Source organism: Ahaetulla prasina, chromosome 10 (genome assembly GCF_028640845.1).
Source record: "Ahaetulla prasina isolate Xishuangbanna chromosome 10, ASM2864084v1, whole genome shotgun sequence".
Lineage (NCBI taxonomy): Eukaryota > Metazoa > Chordata > Lepidosauria > Squamata > Colubridae > Ahaetulla > Ahaetulla prasina.
Window position 1 is genome coordinate 18138899 of NC_080548.1, and position 13359 is coordinate 18152257.

At 42.7% G+C, this 13359-nt stretch overlaps 1 protein-coding gene across 2 annotated transcripts in view; it reads right to left on the reverse strand.

The window, feature by feature from the left end:
* Positions 1–37: 37 nt before the first annotated feature.
* Positions 38–13359, reverse strand: part of PRRG1 (proline rich and Gla domain 1) — a 30922-nt gene continuing 17600 nt past the window's right edge. For both annotated transcript variants that reach the window (XM_058195218.1, XM_058195220.1), the window contains exon 4: positions 38–12250. In XM_058195218.1, coding sequence (XP_058051201.1) covers positions 11747–12250 — 504 coding nt within the window. In that variant the 3' untranslated portion in view covers positions 38–11746. The remainder of the gene's footprint in view (positions 12251–13359) is intronic.

Here is a 13359-nt window from a genome sequence, read left to right on the forward strand (position 1 = left end):
CTATTACTAAACAAATCTGCTTGGAGTTTTTTTTTTTAATTTTTGCTCCTATTCAGAAATGAAAAATCAAAATGATTTTCGTGACTGTAGTAGATGTTTGCATTCTGTTTGATACCCAAATGTGAATGCCCTCCAGGGGTCAGTATCCCTGAGAGATTTCCAAGAAAGAGGAGCTGAAAGCGAATGAGAGGATCACAAGGTTTATTAAAGGTAAATACTTTCAGGAGTAAACACCCCATGCTCCTTGAGCCGGACAATAGGTATGTATTCTGGGTCAAGGGCTGCTTTGTAAATCTTTTATAACCATGTGCAAAACAAGATATCTGAGAAACCAGCTTAGCAGTGAAATGCCCTTCCTGTAAACACATCAGGGTCTTTGCACCTGCCATGCTATGCATCTTACGATGTTTTAGGCCAGGGCAGTGGGGAAATCGAAATTTCTTTCCTACCGGTTCTGTGGGCGTGGCTTGGTGAGGCGTGGCTTGGTGGTAGGGGGTCATGTGACTGGGTAGGCGTGGCTATGTCACTGGGGAATCAAAAGACAGAAACTCACTAACGATGTCCTGCAGGAGCAGGGTTGGACTAAATGACCTCCAGGTCCCTTCCAGTCCTGGATTATCCTCTGAAGCTGCGTCTAGTGCCAGGTTTGTAGTCCTTCCTTCCTCTCCTTTTCCTCCCTCCCTTTCCCTTTCTTTCTTTCTTTCTTTCTTTCTTTTTTTCTTTCTCTCTCTCTCTCTCAAACGGACCCCTCATCCCTCCATTTTTTGCCTAAACTCCCCATTTTTTGCCTAGCAGGCTTCAGCCTTTTTACCTTTTAAAAAATACTGTTTTAATCCTTTAAAAGCATTTTTTTTACAATCTCTTCGGCCAAAGAGATTGTTAAAAAAATGCTTTTAAAAGAAGAAAAAAAGGCTCTGATGATCGCACGGCTCAGTTGGGCATGGGGGGGGGGGGCAGGGATTTTTGCTGCTGGTTCTCCAAACCACCCGCCACCATTGCTTGGTTGATCTGGTCCGAACCAGGAGCATTTCACTCACTGGGCCAGAGGTGTCAAAATCAAGATCCAGGGGCTGGATCCGGCCCACCTGGTGCTTAGATCTGGCCCACAGGGCTGCCCTGGAAACAGCAAAGGACCAGCCTGCGGTGCCTCTGCCAGCGAAAACAGCTCAGGACGGCTGCATGCAGCCCTCCCAAGCTCCGTTTTTGCTGGCAGAGGGTTACAGGAGGCTGTCGCAGCCGAAAACGGAGCTCGGGAGCCCGTTTTTGCAGGCAGAGCCCTCGGGCCTCCACAGGCGCCCCGACATGAGTGACATCGGGCTGGCCACACCCACCCTGGCCATGCCCCCCCCAGCCCCCCCAAAGTCAAAAACAACCCTGCTGCGGCCCTCAGTGAAATCAAGTTTGACACCCCTGTTTTAGACTAAAAGTTCACAAAGTGGTTAAATGTCACATTAAGGGTGTTTCAGTGTCTACATACTTGCATGCGTTTTACAGTAGTGGAAAAGAAACATGTTTAGGGATGGAGATTTTCTGGCCTCCTCTATTATATATTTAAATATAGCTGCCCGCTCCCATAGAGGCTTGTTGGCTTACAAATACCAAATAGTAAATGCAGTTAAAATAACAGGGGCAAACCAGTGGCCCCCCACAACTACATCAACTCCTGGCCAGAGACCAGAACCAGGTCTTAGTGCTTTTCAGAACCCCAGGAGAAAACAGTGTTGAATATTTGCCAGCCTTCCAAGTAGACAGTACAAAAAATACAACAGGATTAGTTAATTTTATTTTTTTGTGAGGCTACATTAAGAGAATCATGTAATCCTGAAAGCATAAATCTCCCAGCACAGGGGTCTCCAACCTTGGCAACTTTAAGACTTGTGGACTTCAACTCCCAGAATTGCAGCAAAGCTGGCTGAGGAACTCTGGGAGTTGAAGTCCGCAAGTCTTAAAGTTGCCAAGGTTGGAGATCCCTACCCCAGCATGTTTTTTTTTTAACCGCCTGAAAAGTTGGGGTGGATCCTTACTGAGTTTCTTTCTCTGCTCCAGAGGTGGGTTTCAGCAGGTTCTGACCAGTTCTGGACAACCCGTAGCGGAAATTTTGAGTAGTTCCGAGAACCAGTAAATACCACCTCTGGCTGGCCCAGTCCCATCTATTCTCTGCCTCCCGAGTCCCAGCTGATCAGGAGGAAATGGGGATTTTGTAGTAACCTTCCCCTGGAGTGGGGAGGGAATGGTGATTTTACAGTATCCTTCCCCTTTTTTGTGTCTTTTGGTGACCTTTTCCCCTTTATCCTGTAGGAAGTAAGCACCCACCCCTCTCCTAGAAGAATGAAATATTTTAGGAAATATTAAAAAGGCAGAATATTATATTTCCCTGGATGAGAAATGGAGAAACATGTTTTAAAGACAAAGCAGCTCTCACCTTCCTGCCTCCCCCCACCACCTTTGTCAATGGGCCAGAGGCAGAAGGCAGAAACCCAATTCCCCCTCCCTTTGTCAATGGACCATCATCTGCAACACAATAGGACCCACCTAGCAACAGAAACTCACCACATAGCACATCAGCCAGCAAGGCTAGCTAAGACCCCCAACCCCTGGGAGTCTGACAACCAATTAGGGTACTCTTCCTGTGCCCCTGGAAGTTCAAAGCTCAGAGAGGGCATAAAACCAAGGTGTGCTCAGCATCTCGGTCCTTTTCTGTTCAGGAACTCAAACCATGTGATCCTGTCCACCATTAAACCATCTTTCCAAGCAGTCTCCATGTTTCCAGTGTCTTTTTCCCCACTTGGAACTGAACCCAGATGGACATTTCTTCCAACAATGCTTAATGATTTGTTTCCTTATCTATATTGTGAAGAGATCTATTGATTTCTTGTTTTTCTCTTCTCTGTGCCTAGTCTATATATAGGTTATAGTGGAGTTTCTCTAGCTTGGCAACTTTGAGATGCGTGGACTTCAGCTTCCTTAAATTTCTCAGGACACTATACTGGGTTGTGGCAACTTTAGCTTATTCTCACATTCTCAAGGCAGGGTCAGGACCATTCAAATCTTGGAGATATTTTGATTTATAGAACAGCATACCTATAAATGTGTGCATCTCCAAGCACGCCTTGAGTCCCATTAGATGTTACATGTGGCAAGATAAAATGCATGTATAATTCATGATTTTTTTTTTCTTGCACATTTCACCCTAGGATAGCACATGAAAACCTGTTTAGTCTGTTCTGAGACTTGACAATAAACTGACTCATTGTTGCACCTATTTTCATCACTTTCTGAAGTGCTAAGTTTGCTATATTTACTCTTGTGCCTCTTTAATAAAAAAGTCTTTCTTATGTCCTTGGATTTATCAGCCTAATTAAAGCCATTATCTTATGACAGTTGAAGTAATCCCTCTGAAGATCAAAGGTACGATAGAATGAAGGTTATGAAAGTGAAAGCTGAATGCTAAACTTCCTGAGGCCTCGTGCCAATTGTGATTCTAGTTAGATCAATTATTTAACAGCAAATACGAAAGGATACAATAGACTAGACTAGACTAGACTAGACTAGACTAGACTAGACTAGACTAGACTAGAATAGAATAACAGAGTTGGAAGGGACCTTGGAGGTCTTCTAGTCCAACCCCCTGCTTAGGCAGGAAACCCTACACCACTTCAGACCAATGGTTATCCAACATCTTCTTAAACACTTCCAGTGTTGGAGCATTCACAACTTCTGGAGGCAAGTTGTTCCACTGGTTGATTGATCCAACTCAGGAAATTTTTCCTTCGTGCTAAGTTGCTTCTCTCCTTGATTAGTTTCCATCCATTGCTTCTTGTCCTGCCTTCAGGTGCTTTGGAGAGTAGGATGACCCCTTCTTCTTCCTGGCAGCCCCTCAAATATTGGAAGACTGCTATCATGTCAACCCTACTTCTTTTCATTAAACTAGATATACCCAGTTCCTGCAACGGTTCATGTTTTAGCCTCCAGTCCCTTAACGATCTTTGCTGCTCTTCTCTGCACTCTTTCTAGAGTCTCCACATCTTTTTTACATCGTGGAGACCAAAACTGGATGCAGTATTCCAAGTGTGGCCTTACCAAGGCATTATAAAGTGATATTAACACTTTATGTGATCTTGATTCTACCCCTCTGTTTATGCAGCCTAGAACTGTGTTGGCTTTTTTTGCAGCTGCTGCACATTGCTGGCTCATAAATAAAGCTTATTGTTTTAATAGAGTATATTACAACACAGGTTTCTCCCCCTTAAATTGGGAAAGTTAATTGTTATGGTATTAAAATACCACTGTAAGAAACATTTTAATAATCACAACATTTCTTTGTACTGTAATCATCTCTACTTAATAATCAACATAATGCACAATCAGCTTTACTGATATAACTGGTAGACATATTTAATTTAGCACAAAGAATGCTGCATCTTATCCTGAATAGTGTCTAAACTGCAAAAATATTATGAAGATTTTTAATTTAAAAAATGAACTATTTTTTATGTGAAATGTCAAGCAAAGTTCTCCCTATTTTTTGTAAGTTTTAACATTATTCATTAGAAACCCACATTATACATGCATCATATACCCTGTCATCATCTAAATAAAGCCAAATATTAGGAAAATAGTTGCTGGAGTTATTTTGTATGCAGTAATGGTTGGGATAGTTGGGAAAAAATATGGGAAAGCCGAGAAAACAATTAACAGATGACAACAATGTCTCCACAACATCAATGCGTACTGGTGTAACGGTCCTGATGAACTAAAATTTGTGACTCTTTTCTCTTAAACTTTTCATTTAAAGGCTATTGTAGCAGTGACACACAGATCACTCATTCCTGTTTACAACCATTCACTTTCACTTCTAAAGTTTGGTAAGACTTGATGTTTGCATGAGTTTACAGCTTGGATACCATGACCCTAAACAAACTGAACTGCAGATTGGTTTCTTTGCCAGAATAATGCCCCTTTACAATTCTAGTCCCTACAATGACATGTATTGTGTTGACACAGCAGATGTTTGAAACAATCAGCACATAAACAGACTTGCTAACAATGATTTATTTAAAAACCAGAATTGTTCTAAAGAGCATGCTGTTCTTTAATTTTTGTTGTGGCATCAATATTTTCATGTCTTTTCTTTTTGGGGATATGCTGCAATTTTCTAAAACCATGTTACCATAAATGAAGATTAGTTTATGGAAGTTATTTATAAATCAAAATAATTTAATTGTTGTTTCTCTTTGCTATTTCAAACCCTCATTTTTATAATCCTGTAGTACCCATCTGGGAATCAGGGCATTTACTGGCTGGATGCCCTTCCTGATACCTACATGGAGTTCACAGCAGATTTTTTTTTTGCCCCCTAAACATTTGCCACTACCTAGGATTGAACTCTCAAATTTCCAAGTAGAAGGCAAGCATTTTCACCACTAAGCCACAATGCTGCTTGTTATGAAAGGATACAATAATCTCAAGTTTATAAAAGCAACAACATATAAGTTTTCACAAGATAGATCTGTAACATATAGCATGGTATCTACACGAACGTTTGAAAAAGGTCAGTTAATATCAAATATATAATTAAATCCGGTTTTATTTATAAATATTTTAACATTATCTATTTGCACCCATCTTGTACAGGGAATTGATAAAAGAGCCAGCTCATCTATGGCTGCGCTGCCCAGTCTCTGAAAGTACTTGGAAGATCTGGTTTTCATTTTGCAGAAGTGATTCCTGTATGCTACCACATAAGTAGGCCTATTATTAGAAATGTGCAATGATTTGGAATTGAAGAGAGATAGATGCTTTGGAGACTCAGAAGCACAAACAGCTGCATGATTTCAGGGTAAGCTGCAGCCAGATGCTACGGTATATTTCTCCCTTGACATTCAGAAATGTGAGTTAGCTTTTAAACCCAAAGCATTGCATAGCCTTACTATTTATAAGTATTTCGTTTATAACCATCCTATGGGAAGTACACAATCTATAATTTTCAGATCCTGTTTAATTCCTGGGAATTCCTGGTAATAAAGTCAACACTTACAGTCACTGCAATTCATCAACACCCACAGAAACAGGTTGAGTAAATCATTGTTTTGTTTTTAAAAAATCACCAAATGCATGCATGGGTTTAGTGGTGTTTGTATGTTGAATTACTACACATTACTATAATTTACAAAGCATGCCACGTAATACTTTAAACAGATTATCTTATTCCTCTCCAGTTCCTTAAAAATACATTTTTGCATTATTCCCTGCCTTCCAGCATGACACAATTTATAGGACATCTAATTATCAGTCTGGAAATAAGCTGTAATTATCATGGTAGCTTTTCTCCTATTTTTTTATTCATCAAATAAATAAAACAAAGAGCTGTTAGAATTTGCTGGCCTTGCCACAGTGGTGGGATTCTACCGGTTTGGCCCGTTTCAGTCGAACTGGTAGTTCCCACTTTCTGCTGAGAGCGAACAGGTTTTCTGTCGCTGTGAAAGTGAGCCCGCCCGCCCCTGGGTTATACTGAGCTTTATTTCTGCTTCTGAAGCCCAGTTGATCAGGGGCGGCAGATTAAATTGGCCCTCCTCAGCTGTTTTCTTGCTCCTTTCCTTGTTTGCGACGCGGAAGTTCAATTTTATGGAAACTGCACACGTGCACTTAGCAAACCGGTTGTTCAACTGGTAGGATCCAGTGTTGGGTTTCAAAAATTTTTACTACCGGTTCTGTGGGTCTGGCTTGGTGGGCGTGGTGTGCCTTGGTGGGCATGGCAGGGACAGGATACTGTAAAATCTCCATTCCCACCCCACTCCAGGGGAAGGTTACTGCAAAATCCCCATTTCCTCCTAATCAGCTGGGACTCGGGAGGCAGAGAATAGATGGGGGTAGAGCCAGTCAGAATTTTTACTACCGGTTCTCCAGAACTGGTCAGAACCTGCTGAAGCCTACCTCTGGTAGGATCCCAACCCTGCCTTGCCAACATCAGTGAACTCTATGCCATTTGCAGCCAAATATGAACATGCAGACTAGAAAAGAACGTACAATATTATTTTGGAAAAGCTATTACAATGTGACACACCAGATATTTTAGTTTGATTAGTCTTAGCCTGCAGCATCTTATTAGAACTTTTTTGATTTAAAATAGAACCAACAAGGCTGCAAAAGAACCCTGTTAGTTACACAAAAAAAGAATCAGACACTCATGTTTTTTATAGCTTTATTTAGCATACAAAGTTGCTCCAAATGTTTTAAAGTGGCATAATTTAAATGTAAACCATATATGTAAAATATTTAATACTGCAATAAAATTGTTATGTCTTGAAGACTGAACAAGTTGTTGGACAGTCAAACAGTTATCGACAAAAGAAATGGCTTCTAGAGTTTATTGGTCTTTAGAAAATTTAGAAGCATTTAGAAGTATTCAAAATAATGCTACTGTTATAGCCTGATTGGAATGTTTCATTTTGCCCAAGTTAATAATCAACCTAAGCTCAAATGTAAAAACTGAAAAGATTGCATGTTCCACTATATGATCTATTGGAAGGCAATTATTTCGTTTCAAAAGAATTAGTGTATAATGAACAATGTAAGATCTATCTCAGATATAAATCAAAATACATTGGCATAACAAAAAGGCAAAGCATAAAAATAAAGCTCAATGGAAACATCATTTTCAATATTTCATAGAAGTGGACTCAATATAACTGGGAGAAAATATATCTAAATTGTATGGAAAAAAAAAATCTGATTTCTTCTAGCCAAGGGTTTGTATGTTTATTGAACTGCATATGAGGTAACCAACCAGAAGAACGAACTCCTGCTCTGCATTATCATATTGGGACAAACTAATAACATGATCCTTTGGGGCTCCGAGATTTGTATCTGTAACGTAATAATCCAAATTAAAAGAGTTACAGTTCACATCTTGCGCTCAAACAATTCACACAGAGAGTCTATGCCACAGCAAATTAGTGATTTGCTCATCATGCTGCAGATAATTGTTTCTTTTAGGAGGTGGGCACCTTCCCTGCCAACCAGCATACTCTGGAGTGCAACCTGGGTCATTCACACACATGTAAGGCCTGTGCTGCAGAGACCCTGCCATGATCTAATTCAGACTGGAAATATAGCAAAGGAAAATGTTTTTCCCCCCACTCTGCTTTGTCTTTTTTTCCCCACTGGAAATGGCTGATTGCCACACACAAGGAGGGAATACTTTCCTAAGAGTTGACTCTTTAAGGATATCAGTGTTAACTTGGATGGCCAACGAAGTCCCTGTCTCTGACAAAACAGAACAGAAAATCGCTTTCTCCTTTGAGCCCAAGTCTCAATGGATCCAGGATTGATGCAGACTGTCTGTCCATCTTTCCTTCCTTCCTTTTCTTCCTTCCTTCCCTCCCTTCCTGAAATTTCTCCTCCGTGCTAGCTTGCTTCTCTCCTTGATTAGTTTCCATCCATTGCTTCTTGTCCTGCCTTCAGGTGCTTTGGAGAATAGGATGACGCCTTCTTCTTTCTGGCAACCCCTCAAATATTGGAAGACTGCTATCATGTCAACCTTACTCCTTCTTTTCACTAGACTAGGTAAAGATAAAGGTTCCCCTCGCACGTGCGTGCTAGTCGTTGCCGACTCTAGGGGGCGGTGGTCATCTCCGTTTCAAAGCCAAAGAGCCAGCACTGTCCGAAGACGTCTCCGTGGTCATGTGCGCGGCATGACTCAACACCAAAGGTGCATGGAACGCTGTTACCTTCCCACCAAAGGTGGTCCCTATTTTTCTACTTGCATTATTTACGTGCTTTCGAACTGCTAGGTTGGCAGAAGCTGGGACAAGTAATGGGTAACTAGACTAGACAAACCCAATTCCAGCAACAGTTCTGCATATGTTTTATCCTCCAGACCCCCGAATCATCTTTGTTCCTCTTCTCTTCACTCTCAACAACTATTTTTTATATCGTGACCAAAACAGGGTACAATATTCCAAGTGTGGTTTTACCAAGGCATTATAAACACCCCAACATTTTTTGGGGCCACCCCACTCCTCGTGTTGCAGGGTCAGGTAAGGGTTCCTTTCTGGGGAGGATGAAAACTACCCTTCCTTTGAGCACCACCGCAGTGCAGACCCCCCCATCTCGCCCCATTCCACCCAACATCCTCGGGCAGGGGTTCCAGCCGACTGGTCAACCCCGGTCAAGAGGAATCGCCTTTCTGCTGCCAGCATCAAGGGGGCAGCGTTCCCTCACAACCTTCCCGGTGACGCCTGAGGCAGGATTCACTGCCAGAGCCAAACCAGGCGCTCCCAGAGACAAGCTGTGCCCTGTGAAATCTGGTCAGTGGGTAAATTGAGTGGAAATGGAGGGAAGAGAATTCTCCACGCCCAGTTTTGATCTGAAGGCGAACTAAGGGTTTTGCCAAGTGGGGGATGGGGCAGAGCTACCACCTCATCCCTTCAGGTGACGTCCTATGTTCCTCATTGTGCCCGGCAGACATGCAGGGTGCAGTGGTAGGAATCAGGTAGTCTCAAGGCTGGGGATGCTGGGATCTGGAGTCCCTCCCCACAGCGGGCTGGCCCAGAGTCTCCTGGGGGGGGGGGAGCTGGATCTCACCGTGTTGGACTCGGGGCCCTTGGAAACTAATGGCTGGCAAAGTGATGGATGAGGCTGCTCCACTGCTGCCCAGCCATGACTTCCTTCCTCCATCCCTTCCTTCCCATTCCCATCTCCTTCCTTCCTCCGCGCTCAGAAAGGGCCGAGGGGAAGGGGGAGAGACTGGCAGCGCTGTCATGGCTTTCCAATATGGGGGGCAGTCCCAGTGAAAGGGAAGCCTCACAGACTGCAAGGGCAGGCTGGCAAATGGGGCATGGAGGTGCTGGTGCACATGCAGCACTAATCTACAATTTGCTGCGGCCATCCGGGCCAAGACATGGTCAGTCTTAGACAGGGCCGGGTTTTAAAACCCGTCGCTACCGGTTCACTCGGCGTGCGTGCGCTCATAACACATGTGCAAAAGCGGCCGGGCAGGTGGGGCGGGGTGAACCGGTAGCAACCCACCACTGGTCTTAGATCTGGCCCATGCAGCCAACCTGGAGCCAGCAAGAGACTGTCCCGCCGCCTTGGCCCCGCCGCCTGAGCATGCACACAGGAAGCGGCGAGCGCATGTGTCCTGGATGAAAGAGAAGCGCTCAGAACGCAGTCAACCTGCAAGGCAAGACGGATGGCAGGCCCCGTGTGTGCTCTCCGTGTGCGCCCAAGGGGAGGCCCATCACTGGCTTAAGGCGTCACCGCGGATTTAAGGCCAACTGCGTTCCGGCTTGGATGGCTGCCACCAACTGGGCCAGTCCTTCACTGTTTCCAGGGTGGCCCCGTGGGCCAGTTCCAACATTGCGGGCGATATTTGACTTCGGACCTTGAGTTTGACACCCCTGCTCTAATACATTGTTATTACACAAAGGAAAATTATACTAATACTGACTACTAACTTTGTCCAGGCCTTATTTAAACTGGAGGAGTTATTATTTTGTTGGCTGATGTCATTCCAATGACACCGGCTGCCTAACGAATTCACTCATTTTATGTAAACGGTTTTGGAAGAAAGCTTTATCGGGAAAATAAAGACATTATAGCCCTTACTGAGATGCAAACCAGTGTGCTTACTCCTCTACAAGCCTTTATAGTCTGTGCACAAATGACTGGAGAGAAGCCGTTGTCATTGGGATGATGCTAGTCAAAAGAGAACATACAGAGTCCCCAGAATCATAGTCTTTAAGGTGCTTACAAATAGAAATATAGATCAAAGCATTACAAAACGTCTTTTAGCACTCTTCTGAAGAATCAAAATATATTGTGCTTGAATATAGTTGATCATCAACACATTTTTAATCAGGAGTGGTATTCACTTACCTTCGCTATCGGTTCACAAATGTGAGCGCGCACCTCCACGCATGCGCAGGGCCTTCCGCACATGCACAGAGTGTCAAAAACAGGGATAAATGGGACGTGATTACGTCCAGGCGGGTGGGAGGAGCCACCTGCAGCCGCTGCTACCAGTTTGACCGAACCGGATAGAACCGGGTGAATACCACCACTGGTTTTAATGAGTGTTCATTGTAACAAGTAGAAGATTTTAGAGACAAACCTGACTATTCCTACTAAATGATTTGCTTGTTTTTTTGCTATACAAGGTTTCCAAAAAAATACTTATTTTGAGGGGGAAATTGTCAGCATTTCTTGCTGTAATCCATTTTGTTCAAGGTTGAGTCTTTTTCAAGCCCGACTTGACTTCTGATTTCATGGATACATTGATGTCGTTTTCTTGACAGAAACACAGAAGTGGTTCACCTTTGCCTTCAAGATCTTTTCTTGACTTCCTAGTTTAGTCTACAGTCTTGCTATTCCCCGGGAGGTTTCCCACTGAAGTAGAAACCAAGACCAATTCTCCTTAATTTCTGAACCCAGATAAAACCAGTCCTGTTTTGCCATCTGCATAGACAATCCGTTTTGATAACTGAGCCATTTATTAGCACCACTTTCAAGAGTAGAAAAAGTACCCCACAACAATAACGCCATACCTAGTGTTAATATCTAAGTTACGCTGGAGACTATTTTGTTTCCCCCGGGTGCAGGGATTCTCACAGAATCAACCAAATTTAGAGAGTGAGAATTGGCATAATACAGTAGAAATCTTTGAAACATCAAGCTGCAATAAAGTGCTAAAAATCGTTAGGGTTCCTTTGCTTGGGAGCAAAGGGAAGCACGTAATCGTCTTCTTTCATTTGACGTTAACATGAGGTACTGAAATGCTATTCACAATGTCCTCATACTGAGGAGGTGGATCCAAATGATTTGCAGGTTCATTTCTGTGCGTGCTACTTTCACCGGCAACTTCCTCATAGGATGGCGGTGGTTCACAGTTCGACAACCGGGTTGGTAGGAAATCCATAGGTCTCTCTGTGTAGCTCAAGTAACCTGGGGAATGTCCACTGCTTTCAAACATTTCTTCTTGGGCAGAGTGAAGAACGCTGAACGACTGCGGGATAGGATTTCTCCCGTCAGGAGTGGCTCTGCCGTCTGTATCTCCCCTGCTTCTGCTCTGTGCGTACATGGACTGTCCGTGTGGGTGTTTTTGGAACAGGCATCTCCATGTGACAAATATAATAAGAACCACCACCAAAAGGCCAATTATTAGAGGAAACGTTAAGTAAAATGGGTACCAGTTCTGTCCTGTGTTACTTCCTCCATAGAGACCGTTGGTGTAGTCTTTCCAAAATTCTGCCTAAAAAAAGGTAATCATCGGTTGTTATTATAATCGATTTTTACCTACTGGTACTATAATTATGATTGTTTTGCCACTAGCTTTGATTTTGTATTTCGCTTATGGCAGTACTTTTGAATGACAAGTGGAATGGAAGCAGCATTTGAAACAAAGGAAACAAGATTAAAAAAAGATTAAAAAGGGGGGGGGGAAATTATGCCACCAGACTCCAAATTTTGGGCTTAGACAATTTAGAACTATGCAGACTTCAATCTGACCTAAGCATAGTACATAAAATTATCTACCAAAATGTCCTACATGTCAATGACTACTTCAGCTTTAACCACAACAATACACGAGCAAATAATAGATACATACTCAAGGTAAACCGCTCCAAACTTGATTGCAGAAAATATGACTTCAATAATAGAGTGGTCAATGCCTGGAATGCACTACCTGACTCTGCAGTTTCTTCCCCAAACCCAAAACTTTAAGCTTAAACTGTCTACTGTTTTTTTTTTAATTTGAATTTATATCCCGCTCTTCTCCAAAGACTCAGGGCGGCTTATACTGTGTTAAGCAATAGTCTTCATCCATTTATATATTATATACAAAGTCAACTTTTATTGCCCCCAACAATCTGGGTCTTCACCCATTCCTAAGAGGTCTGTAAGGGGCGTGCATAAGTGCACCAACGTGCCTACCGTCCCTGTCCTAATATTCCTTTTTTTACTTACTCTTTTCATGTATCCAAATTATGTTTATACTTTTACCTGTTATCTTATATGTGATTGACAAAATAAATAAATAAATGAATAAAAATAAAGACAGAACAAAGAGAAAAATGAGTCCCTTTTTACAAATTAATCTCTAAAAGGAGGAATTAAAATTTGGGATCCCTAGAAGTTCAGCTTGTCCATGTTGCTATAATAAAAATAGCTGAATAAAAATAGTCACGTGATGGAATCTTATAAGGCTGCTGAAAGATCATTCTGGAATGATTCAGCAAAAAGGAGCTAACTCGGAGTAAGGATTATTTAGGTCCCTGATGGTGAACCTATGGCACGCGTGCCGAAAGTGGCACACAGAGCCATTTCACCTGGCACACGCAGCGTCGTCCATTCCTCTTC